Source organism: Penicillium hordei (assembly GCF_028827395.1).
Source record: "Penicillium hordei strain IBT 12815 chromosome Unknown utg000002l_segment0_segment0, whole genome shotgun sequence".
Classification (NCBI taxonomy): Eukaryota; Fungi; Ascomycota; class Eurotiomycetes; order Eurotiales; family Aspergillaceae; genus Penicillium; species Penicillium hordei.
Genome location: NW_026623143.1, coordinates 2,428,343 through 2,440,755, shown reverse-complemented (window position 1 = coordinate 2,440,755; position 12,413 = coordinate 2,428,343). Strand labels below are relative to the sequence as shown.

General features: G+C 47.8%; 4 protein-coding genes across 4 annotated transcripts; 3 read left to right on the top strand and 1 right to left on the bottom strand.

Moving 5' to 3' along the window:
• Positions 1-2,042: 2,042 nt before the first annotated feature.
• Positions 2,043-3,297, top strand: N7537_004228 (putative C2H2 finger domain protein; the record flags this gene model as incomplete). The annotated part of the gene is made up of 2 exons (XM_056895285.1): positions 2,043-3,113; positions 3,169-3,297. 2 exons carry the CDS (start codon positions 2,043-2,045, stop codon positions 3,295-3,297), a joined length of 1,200 nt encoding a protein of 399 aa, XP_056755033.1.
• A 1,062-nt stretch (positions 3,298-4,359) lies between these two features.
• On the top strand, positions 4,360-5,773 carry N7537_004227 (uncharacterized protein; the record flags this gene model as incomplete). Its single annotated transcript, XM_056895284.1, has 3 exons — positions 4,360-4,971; positions 5,027-5,191; positions 5,246-5,773. 3 exons carry the CDS (start codon positions 4,360-4,362, stop codon positions 5,771-5,773), a joined length of 1,305 nt encoding a protein of 434 aa, XP_056755032.1.
• Positions 5,774-6,000: 227 nt separating this feature from the next.
• On the bottom strand, positions 6,001-7,818 carry N7537_004226 (uncharacterized protein; the record flags this gene model as incomplete). Its single annotated transcript, XM_056895283.1, has 2 exons — positions 6,001-7,730; positions 7,785-7,818. 2 exons carry the CDS (start codon positions 7,816-7,818, stop codon positions 6,001-6,003), a joined length of 1,764 nt encoding a protein of 587 aa, XP_056755031.1.
• Positions 7,819-10,080: 2,262 nt separating this feature from the next.
• N7537_004225 (uncharacterized protein) lies at positions 10,081-11,514 on the top strand (the record flags this gene model as incomplete). Its single annotated transcript, XM_056895282.1, has 6 exons — positions 10,081-10,218; positions 10,280-10,506; positions 10,570-10,709; positions 10,768-10,862; positions 10,918-11,031; positions 11,089-11,514. The coding sequence occupies 6 exons, from the start codon at positions 10,081-10,083 to the stop codon at positions 11,512-11,514; spliced, it is 1,140 nt and encodes a 379-aa protein (XP_056755030.1).
• Positions 11,515-12,413: the final 899 nt, after the last annotated feature.

Genomic DNA, 12,413 nt, shown 5'->3' with positions numbered 1-12,413 from the left:
TTTAGCCATGTACAGGGTAGTACTTCGTACACACTACATTGATAAACATCGATCGACAGGGCATGCCCTTCCCCTTTTCGCCCTACATAAGCATCTGCCACGTCTGTGCAGAAGGCAACGGAAGAGATGCCTTCGTTGATTGATTGGAGGATAAGACACCTGTCGGGACCAAAGCGAGGTTCTCGTGTGGAGTGCTTGAGACCCCATTTATTGGCATTCCGCCACCCAACTTGATACAATAGATTTAGATTGCAGGGAAATAGGGAAACCCGACGGAGTGGATGCTGGAGGCGATTGGCTTTCGGGGAGTGAGAGAATAACGGGTAAAGTGTTAAGTTGACCTTTTAAGGTCCGAGTCAACCTTGGAAAGTAACAAAAGTGAAAAGAGGAAACGAAACAAGCTACCATGGCCGGTGAACCCGGGGGACCAATTAAACCGATCTTCTATGTTGGCTATTATTGGCTAAAAAGGAAAAAAAAAAGGGAGTGCAGATGACCATCAGAGACATAGATTATAGGTCTCTAGGAACTACGGAGTACTCCGTAGAACTCCGTAGCATGGTCTACAATATACCTATGGTCTAAGTAGTCCGTAGGTTGTATATTATAGAGAAAATGAAATATGCTAACACAAAGCATCACATAATTTTAAAAAAAAGAGAAGACTAACTAAATTGCGCGATCATGCTTTTGACTAGCGAATGGCCAGCGAGACAGCTCGCTTCCCTCTGCCTTCTCTATGGTCTTCTCGTATTCTGGCCATTCCGGTCTTGTCCGTGCGTTGACATCTTGGTCTCCTTATTGGACAGGAATCCTACCGTGATTGTAGAAAAAAAAAGTATGGATCCATTTTACTGATATTTCCTTTTTTTTTTGGAAGCCCAAAAAAAAAAAGGGAAATTTCTTTCTTTTCTCTCAATAGCCGGGTCCATTCTTGTTAGCACAGTTTCTCTCCGGAGTCCCTACACTAGCGTCCTTTTTTTTTTTTTCACGCGATCAGTCCGGACGCAAGGGACTCCCCTCGAGGAAGAAGGGTCTTTTTTTTTCTCTTTCTCTCTTTCCTTGTTCTATAGAATAGGTACTCTATATACAACATACATACTTTAGGTATGTATTATGTTATTTTTGAATATACATAGTGTTAATATCAGATACATAAAAGGAAATAAGAACCTAACCAGTTCATATATCCGTTTGATATCCATATCAAAATGAAAGGAAAAACCCCCCAATCCCTTAATAAAGTCAACAATTTAGAACAGCCAACCGGGCGACTTGTTTCTTTAGCTGTCAACCACGTTCTCTTGCTGACACCCCTCTCTGTTTTTCGCCTTTTTCGCCCTTTTTCGCCCTTTTTCGCCCTTTTTCGCCCTTTTTCGCCCTTTTTTTTTTTTCTCTCCCTCGGTTCTTTTAATATGTGACTCTTGTTTTATTATACCATTCCGTTCCCCACGGTGGCCACCTGGCTAGACCCGTGTCGACTCCATTCCCGGAAGAGGAAAAAAATCAATCTTATTTACTTTTTTGCTTTATATTATAACTCCTGACTCTCTTATAACACCTCCCCCGCGCTTGCTATCGCCTCCAAACGCCACGGTCCTTTGCTTGCCCACCCCCCACATCTCTCTTCCTCTCAGCTTCACTTCTTAGTGTTTCAACTTCTTAACTCTCATTTCTCCCCGAGACCATGTACTACACGCGCTTTCGTCGACCGTGACAACTTCACCATTATTCTTTTTCTTTTTTTTCCTCCCTATTTTTGCTAGTTCCAATTTTCGAGAGTTCTCTAGTCCTTCCAGAAATTCCCCTATTTCTCGGAACCTGAGTCCCTCGACTCTCTCTATATTCCGATCGCGAGCCCCAGCGATCGACGATCGCCCCTCCTGGATTCTACCAGCCCTTCCGGGGGCGTACCTGGCGATCGAGATTGGGCTTTGAGCGGATCCTCTTTCGGCCAACTCACCAACGTCAACGACCCCGATTTCTACGTAGGAGTGAGGGATCCATCCGCCAATCTGGCGACCCTAGCAGTGCCGGCGGGAATGGGGACAGCGTTAGACGCGCTGTCAGCCCCGCCGTTGAACATTCGTCGTCCAGCGGCCCCGACATTACCCAGCTTTGAGCTTCCACCACCACCGTTCACGTTGGGTGCGGCCCCGGCAGCTCCCAAGTACGGAAATCCCACCCACCCCCCAGTCTCCCACGCGCCCGTGAATGTGAGCGTGGGGAACCTACTAACGCCACCCGCCACGATTCAAACCGGGGAGCAAGCCACACCCCAACCCTTGGCGCCATCAACAGGCGCCTCCTCCGAGCTACCGCCAGCATATTGGCCAGGGGCCAATCCATACGGACAGTCCTGGGGATCCGGGGTAAATCAATACTCAGCTCGCAGTTCCTTTTCACCATCCGGTATGCAGCGCTCATCGGTAATATCACCGCCGACGACGGATGGGTTGCCGCACCCATATGAAGCCCCGACATTATCTTACCAAGCCTTACCCGCCCCATCATCCCTGCCTCCCTCCGCTTCACAACCTGCCATGACCATGTACCATGGGGGACCCGCCACATCCCCCGCTCCATTACCCTCCAACGATCCATATGCCCCCAAACACCACCATATGTATGCCGCTTCTCCTCCCATGCACAGTCCCCACCAGGCCGGCTTCTCTCCCATGTATGGCCCCGCAGGGCTTGGCATCCACCCTCCAGGCCGAATGCCGGTTCATAGTCCACCAGCCGGACAGCCACCGTTGGGATATCCCCGCCAGCCGTGGCCCTCATATTCTCTCCCAGCGATGAACGGCCCCGTCATGACCAACGTACACAGCCCCGGTGGGCCCATGTCGATGATGGGTGGGATGCAACCTGGGCTTCTCCCGGGATTCAACAGTGGACATGTCGCCAGCTCTCAACATCTATATGGGGGCCATCCGCCACCGCACGGCATGTCTGCCCCCGCGGCGGACCGACCTTTCAAATGCGACCAATGCCCCCAGAGTTTCAACCGCAATCACGATCTCAAGCGCCATAAACGTATTCATTTAGCCGTGAAGCCTTTCCCCTGCTCGCACTGTGACAAGAGCTTCTCGCGCAAGGATGCTCTTAAGGTATGTATCTGCGATCACTGTGTAACAATTGCCACATACTGACTTTTGCGGATAGCGACATATCCTTGTGAAAGGCTGCGGGAAGGACGGCGATTCGGATGCGAACAGCAACCAAACTGGGGCTGATATCAAGGGCGAAGGGCGGAGTGAAGACGGCAGCCCCCTCCTCAATGGACGAGTTTGAACTGTGTTCCAGTCTTCCCGCTTGTGGCACTTTTCGTCCTTGCGACGTAACTCCCGAACGTTCATCCGCATATTTATAGGGATGAAGTTTGAAGACATTGTATGTATCTACCAAGGCATTGGGAGTCGGGGTTCCTATCGGATTTTACTTTGATTTATATTACTTTTTTTTCGAGCTTTGGCGAATGGTTTGTGACTTGGGCATCATGGGAAGGTCTGATCTTTGCTTTTTTTTATTATCCGGATTTGTGTTTACTATATGTGCTTATCGGACTCATGCGTGACGTGTGTACCTATCCTGCTTCTCTGTGATTTAAAGCGATTAAGCGAACTGTTAATGGGATGGGCAACGTCGGTATATAAACACCCCTTCAATTATGATATGGAACATATTCCGAGGAACTGCAATCGAAGTACATTAATCGTCTTAATTTCTATACTAAAAGAGCTTCCAAGCCACATTTTGTTACTCCACAATTATTGGCTACCTATCTACCTATTGACGCTTGATACGGGGGTGTTCGTCAGACCGATGGCTGATTTGGCTGAACCCCGTTCTCAGCCACGTACCAGGTAGCCACATGGCTGTCTTATTCTAATTAAACAACGGGTAATCGGTGAATCCAAGTATGTAGGTATGTTTGTATCTATTGGGGTGGATCTTATGACCTATTTTTGTGTTCTCGGGAAAATGTTATAGATCCCCATTGTAATACGAAATAGGTATCATTGTGTTGGCCCATCACGAAACTAAGGAACGAGCCTCCAACCAAGTAGATGATCGGTCATCTCTCTTTGATCTAGGATGGAAAGTATAAAAAATTATACTTTGATTCAATTCTCCGCAGGTTCCCGGTACATCCTCCCCCTTTTATTATATATCTGTTGGATGACCGAATCCCCCATGGGTCGGCTCGGTTACATCCTGACACCTTATGCAAGTCAGATATATCTTACTTCATTTTTCTCTTCTGCCCCTCCATTCTGATCGATAGTGGACGCACCCCATACTTTCTCCGTTTGAGACCCATCATTGAGCAGCATTTTCTAGATGTATTCCATCATGCTTCCACAGCTCTTGATATATGCTCTGCTAGCACAACAGGCTCTAGCATTTCCTAGTCAACATAGGCCCAACGAGACACCCTTATCATATCCCCTCCGTGTTAGCAGGGACACAAGTAAGGGAAGTTACAAGATCCCCAGCGCCGTACAAAACGGAACCAGCAAGGCTCAGTTTGAGATCCCAACGCCAGCAACCACTCTTAACGTAGAGACCATCTTCCGCCTAGATGCACCTCAGATAGATCTAATCAATAGCTCCGTGTTTGACTGGTGGTATTTCGATGCCGTCTCGGAGACCAACCCAGATGATTCCCTGGTCGTCACATTCTTCTCCTCATCCGCGGAAGCATTTCCATTCCTCGACCCGAATGAAACCTCCGTGCTCAACGTTTGGTTATGGGCTTCGTTCGCCAATGGAACCGTCTTTGCCGACTCCGTCCCGGCAACTGTGGCAACTGTGACTGGCGCAGACGGCGCGGGAACTAATAGCTCTGGCGAGTGGTCCTCCACAGGCTTTAGCTGGGCGGCTCTCGCAGAAGATCTATCCCAGTATGAGATTATCATCGCATCTCAGAAGCTCCAGGTCGAAGGCCGACTTACCCTGACTTCGGTAAGCAGCGATTCGAATAGCAGGAACAGACAGCCTTGCTAAATTTACCAAACAGCAAGTACCGCGTCATCTGCCTTGTGGAGTTCAAGCGGAGCGGACCGTACTTGAGATTGCGCCTCATATGGGATGGGTCAATCTGATACTCGACGCCGTGGGCGAGGTTGACATGAAGATCCGTGGGTCGACACTGAAGTTCCGAGGGCCTGGGTATCATGACAAAGTAAGGGACAGCTGGACAGGAAAATTGAGAACACTCAGCTGACCAAGTCCATAGAATTGGTCTGATCAACCCTTTGTGGATTCTGTCCACAGCTGGTACTGGGGCCACGGCCGTCTAGGGCCGTACTCGATTGTATGGTTCAGTTACCTTGCCATTGATGACCCAACCAACACCACATATGTGAGCAGTTACGTTGCCAAAGATGGGAAGGTGCTTGTATCGGCCTGTGAACCCTCTATTCTCACCGTAAGGCCGATCGGTAGTCCCGGGACTACTGGTGGGCGATATCCGCCACGCGTGGGTGATCTACCGGAAGGATTCCGATTGGAACATGACCTCGGAGAGGGAAGTGGTCAGTTGAAAGTTAATGTGTCGGTGAGGATGGTGGTCGCTGGGAATGGAAAAGATTATATGAGATGGACAGGAGACATGGTTGGCGAGGTAATTGAGTCGGAGAGCCGACGACCACAAGAGGCCGGTGGTGGTAGTGGCCCTAAAAAGGACATGAGAGAACGTGCCGAACAATCATCTTCATCTCTCGTTGGTGTTGCGGTCTTTGAGCAATTCGTTATGGTGGAATAGAGGATTCCGAAGACGAGCATTATCAAATGAAGTTAATGATATGTTTATATTCTATACTCACATATAGTATATAGAAAAACACCATTCTTGGATAGTTCCCAACTTATGTAAAAGAAAGAAATGGGAATATAACGGAGATAATCGGGCAACGCGCGAACGGAAATGGGAAGACACAATAATATATTGCAGACAACATGAGACGAAAGAAAATGACGACCCCCGAAACATTACTGGGTACTTTGCTTCGACTTCCACTCTTCGACCAGACCTCGGTAATCCTCAACACCATATGGCTGGAAGCACCTGGCCAACAAGCCGTGCTTGCGCTGTGGTGACAGGCCCAGTTCTCCCAGCATCAGATCAACATATGGGATGGCGTCAAACACGAAGTCGGGGTTCCGCCGCCCGAATCCTCCCGGGTAGCGATATTTGCCAAATTCGGTAAAGAGAGCTGTCTCCCAGGCGAGGTCGATTTCTGATGTGTCTTCCGTCTTGAGGTCAGACGCAGCACGCACAGCGAGTGGGCAGATTTCGCGTGTAGCCGGAGTCAGATCGCCCTTGAAATAAGCCGAAATCCACAGCGCCTGGGTCTGGGCAATTAGGGTGGTGTTGATGGTCATGGTGATACCCATGAATGCTAGAGAGCGTTCCTTTACCAGCGAAAGTGGGACCATAAACTTTGCCAGCCGGAAGGGGTGCGGCACAGCCGCCTCGGACTGCTTGTTTAACGGGGTGTAGTTGGGGTTCGGGTTAGGTTGATCACGCAGCCGGGGGAACCGGCGTAAAATCTCTTCGTCTGCCTCTTTCACCAGGTTTTCGTTTAGCGGATCCACACTCCAAGGGAATCCCAACTCCCGGTCAATGCCTTCTGGCAGGAACTTGAGGTTTGGAGTGCAACGCCAGCCGGTAGAGCAGATAAGCGCTGAAGATGGCAGCGCCTCACCTGAGGACAGATGAACAGTGTGATCCGAGAGACGATCTAGATCAGCGATATGCACCTTGATAGTGCCATCCTTGACAAAATCGAAGAAATTGGTCGGATAATTGAGGATGCTGAGCGAGGAAGCGATCCAGAATGGGCCCACCCAAGGCTTCAGCTTTTTCGTTTCCGGGTGCTTATCGTACTCATTCAACTGCACGACATCATCGGCTAAAATAGCCCAGAACGCGTCCACGATCTTACGACCCAGCCAGGTACCATGCAAGAAGCTGCGAACACCAGTATACCCATCGGCCTCTCCCCAGATACATGGACTGAACCAGGTCAGCAGGCGCGTTGTGACCAGCTTTTCCAGCCACTTTTTCAAGGGTGTCACATAGGGAGGGGCCATCCAAACAGGTCCATGGCCTGACTCACGAATGATCCAGTCTACTTTCATACCCGCCGTTGCGCAGGCATAGGCCGCATCCCAGGCCGACTTGGTCCCGCCAAAAATGGTTGCGCGCTCTCCAGACTGCAGTACTGCACCTTGATGCTGTAGCAGATCGCGACAGTGGAAAAGTGGCGCACCAAAAGACTCCTGTCCCTCGAACGTAGGCAGATATGCCTGGGATGTGATACCGGTGGCCACAATCATCTTCTTCGTATCGATTGTTGTCGTATCCGCTCCGTGCGACACGCTCAACTGCCATGTTCCGTCCGAGGTGTGTCGCGCGCTTTCAACATGGTGTTCCAGTCGAACGCAATCGGAAAAGCTAAAGTGTTGCACATATGCCTCCATGTATTTTTGAATTACATGGCCTGGAATATGCTGTCCAGGCTTGATACCAAAAGTCGCTTCGTCCATAGGGAAGTCGCTATACTCATACGTGCCCAGCATATTGTTCGACTTGAGGCCTTTGTACAAACGATGCTTAGCCCATACTCCGCCAATAGAGCTAGCAGTTTCCAGCAAGAGCACATTGTGGCCGGGATTGACCTCGCGGTAGGTCTTGACGGCGGAGAGCCCGCTCCAACCTATTAGTAGCCAACGTCAGGGAGATAGCTTGCGACGGCGAAGACTCGACTTACCTGCGCCTACCACCACAAGATCCACGGACTCCATTTTTTGAACAGTCCCTTGCTTTCGTCTTTTTTCTTCTTTTCTTGGAGTAGAAAATAACCGATTGCGCGCCCAGGATTAATGCACGAATTGATGTACAAGCAAACAAACACAAGTCCAGATTACGGGAAACGAAGGAATGAGCGACAACTAAAAGTATTAGCGTCGAATACTAGTAGCTTTTTGAGGGGTTTTTAATTTCAGCCCTTGCTGTTGCAGGGCACCCGGGAGGATGGAATGGTGGGACTATTAAATTAGCTTAGAAAAACTCACATTTGACAGTTTTAGTAAAGTTCAGCATACATTTCCTGAGACAGACATCATGGAATTACATACATTGAAGAACCCAAGACATTTGAAAGACCGAAGACCTTACGGAATAGATGATCCTTTAATGGTATTATTATGGCTCACGAACTACCCCTTGATCTATCTGGGTACCGGACTACTGCTTGGCATGCACTTACTTTGTACTCCGTTTGGAGTACGGAGTAGACCCTTCAGTGCCCCCAGGAGCTTTTTCTACAACATACAACATCGAGAGGATTCAGATCAGCACTGAATAAATTTTTTTTTTTTTTTTTTCTTCGCTCCGTCGTTTGAACCATTTTAGCCCCGCTGTCAAAGCGTGGCCAGGCCCGAGATCGTCAGTTCTTCTAATCTTAGGTATTTCATCTCATCAGCGAGGTGTGAACAATAATACTCCACTGTTATTTTAGATACTTTGGACTAGCTGGCGTTTGGATTTACCAATTTTGGGCCAAAAAAAAAGAAAACAAAAGTCGGGACCAACAATATGCAGGTTGCCATTCCTCGGTTGGTATCTCATTTCGACTATTGGACACTGTCCAATGAAACTGTTTGATCTCATGCAAAATTATTTGACACGGATACGAGTACAAGGCTCACAGTTGCCGCGACTTTGAAAATTGAGGAGAAACCGAACTGCCCGTTACATCTTCGTATATGACCCGCTTTTTTTGATCCACCAAGTGGTTGGCAGTGGGAATTTAACGCTGTTGTGAACAAGGTTTTACCTTTGAAACATGGCATGTTTATCAAGGGGCTACGTACACACAAGGTTAAGGTTGATAGCGTAAATGGAGGCTGTCAATCCCCTAATTCGGACCGAAACCCGCGGCCTAACTCAGTACTTGTGATATCTCCTGGACTCGTTCGGCGCGTTACCTAAGAAAACGGCGTCGATCGGTTATTGGTAATCATACAATTGGCCGGAGCGTCTGATAGCTGGTCCCAAATGTTCCGTTACCTACATATCCTCGGAGTAATATATGGCCTGATCAGCAATCAAACCAACCCAAAAGAGAATATGGATCAGACACATTGATACATACCTGCCCTTGCTACAACATTGTATGGCTTGTTCCCCATAATTGGTTAAAATACGCAAGCTTTATGCAACTGCACTACTCCGTAAGTCTGTCTTTGAGATGGTCCGTTTGCGCGTCATAGATCGTAAGAGAGATCCCTGCTAGCATTGCGGTCCATTGCTGCTTCTCAAAATTGGCCTAGTTGATGTTGTGCCTGGTTGTGGTACGTTGTGTGTAACCGAAATGAACCTTAGGTTAGACAAAAGTGAGTTCTATCAGGGTACTTCGTATTGGATCAAAAACTTGCTCATTACTCCGATCATTCCCGCAATGGGGAATGATCGATGGACTGACGGGAGATGTGGACCCTTTGACTACCAATTTACACTTCCAGGAACCAGTAATCTTAGAGTGGAACAAACGATCCTCTCGACCTTAAAACTGCTCCCCGGCCCGTTGAAGGATCCATATTCCGCGCCCAGCACCAAAGATAGTCTATCGCTGTCCAATAAGACTTGTGGATGTCGCCACTCTTCCGTGGGGAGTCTCGAACCTGTCATCAATTCTCTTCACCTTCGGAAGTATCTCCGTAATAGACGGGACTTGCGGTTTAGCCAATGTGGGCCACAATAAGTAACTAAGTAGGCACGGCCAACAGACCTTTGAGATCGATCCTGTCCTTGCTTTTTCTTTTCTTTGTTGGTGTTGATAAGTCGACTAAGGAGCGGGCTTGGTTCTTTATCCGGTCTGATTCCAATAGCAACGAGCAAGACCAAGGGAAATTATTGAGATACTGCCTTCTGCCGCTCGTTTCCCCCCTGGGTGCAATTTGACTTTCTCTCCCTTTATCTAAATACACACCCTGAGTTGAATGGTTTTTTCCCCTTAGTTTTGATGGCATATACCACAAATATATCACCGCAACTCGTCAACTATGGATGGGTTTAATACCGAAGCATTCACTTTGTTGGGGGTAGCCATTGTCATCATTGGCCTACGAACGACCGCAAGATGGATTATGGTTGGCCCAAGAGGGTTCCAAGCTGATGATTATCTAATGATAGTGGCATGTGTGAGTTGAATTGGAACCTGTGGACTCTTTGCTTTCATCCCGCTAATCAATATGGGTATAGGTGGTGTATGGGCTGGAAACCGGTGCTGCGTACATGGTCGGCGCGTGGTTCATGGGCCTTGCCAATAATTCGATGACGGATGAACAACGAAAAAGTTTGTCGCCTGATTCGGAAGAGTATCGTTTGCGTGTGGGTGGCTCCAAGGTCCAGGTCGCCGGCTGGTCATTATACACTCTGTTATTATGGTTGCTGAAAACATGCATGGCCATTTTCTACTCTCGATTGACGTGGGTTTTCATTCTGTTACATCTATTTCGTTCTCTGTTACTGATGTGTATCTTACTATCTAGTGCAGGCTTAGTGAATATGCGAATCCGAATCCACATCGCCTACGTTCTGATCGCCATAACGTATATTGCTACAATCTGCTCGATTCTCTTCGGATGTCATCCAATGGAGAAAAATTGGCAAATAGACCCAAACCCTGGGAGTACGTCATACCTTATTGACATGTTACCTTGAGAGACTGTGCCTCTGATTATTGTTAGATTACTGTCAGCCCGCCGTGTCCAAGATCGACATCTATGTCACTGTGGTACTTAATGTCGCGACCGACCTCTATCTGCTTAGTATTCCAGCTCCGGTAAGCCTCTCTCTAAACATTTGGGTGCATTGCCACTAACAATAACTGCATCAAGATGCTTGTCAAAGCGCGACTAAAATGGCGGGAAAAACTCGAGCTCCTGATTCTTTTCAGCGGTGGTTTATTTGTGATGATGGCTGGTATTCTGCGTTGTGTCCTCATCTTAACAGTAAGTCGTATTGAGAGTCACTTGATGAAATAACAAAAAAATCTAATAGTTCATTAGGCTGGTGCAAATGGGGCTCAACAAGCTGGCAGCTGGGCCTGCCGCGAGACTTTTGTCGCCGTCGTCATCGGAAATATTCCCATGATATACCCGTTGGTAAGACGGTTCACAAAGCGTGCTGGTCTATACATTTCATCAAAGGGTGGCTCAGAGAGCTACCCTGGATACCCTCTATCAGATGCCGACACTGGCGGCGGCGGGTATTCCAGACGCAAGAAGTTCCGCCATCCGCTATCGATTCCTGCAGACACCCAATGGAATACAATCAGCGACGAGCAAATGATCTTACCTACCTCACGACAACAACCGCCCACATGCACCGCTGGCGACGGCGACTGGGATTCCCACAGCCAAGGTAGCCAGAATGGAATAAAGGTTGTCCATGAAACAATTATTCACAGCACCGAGAAGTCTCCTCGGCTATAGTACGAAGATTTTCAATTTAAAAATCTTGCAGACGCTTTTCATTTCTCTCATTTTGTTGACCATGTGGATATTTGAGCGTTGGCATGTCTTTTCATTTGATTTACTTCTGTTGTGTATATTCTTATACCCCTTTTCGCCTTTCCTCTCGGCTTTCGTCCATTTTACTTTTCTTACGAATCCAAAACTACATCACGGAGAACTACATCTAGTTTCATCCAAGAAATTCGCAATCTCACAAAATAATATTTAAACTTGTTTCCAGATCCACATATTGTGAGACCGATTGTGATTTGAACACATTCTAACCCATGCATATTGTTACACAAAACTTGGTTTCAACTGAGTGGATGCAAATTTCCATTCACTTGCTGTAGCAATTTTGTAGAGCCTTGTATCAAGGGGTAGGAATTTGAAACGGATCGAAGGTATGCAAGGAAGATATTTACTGAGGGCGAAGCAAAAAGGAGATACCATGGACGTTGACTACCTAGGAAGGAGGAAACTAGATCTATAGCGAACGAATAGGAGGTGTTGACAGCTCGGTAGTGATGCAAGTGATGCGGTGGGCTTCTATCTATGCAAGGTGATGGATGGATTGGCTGAGATGAGACCACTAGGCGGGTCCCCATGGGACTGCTTTCTGCAAGCCCTGAAATGTTTCAAGGATACTTGTGTTTTGTTTTTCTCTCTTGTCTTCCCTCTGACTTACTATCTCCCTCTATAACGGGACATAGTCTATCTCAGACCTGCAAATTTAACCTCCGGAAATTTTGTCTCACCACGTACATAGTGCCACCTGTAAAGGGGCTTGTGGAACAATGAGCGTTGACATAAATATGTTGGAAATGTGAGTGTGTGACAGAACCTGCATTGGAGTACTTCAATGTTCCCGTAATTTT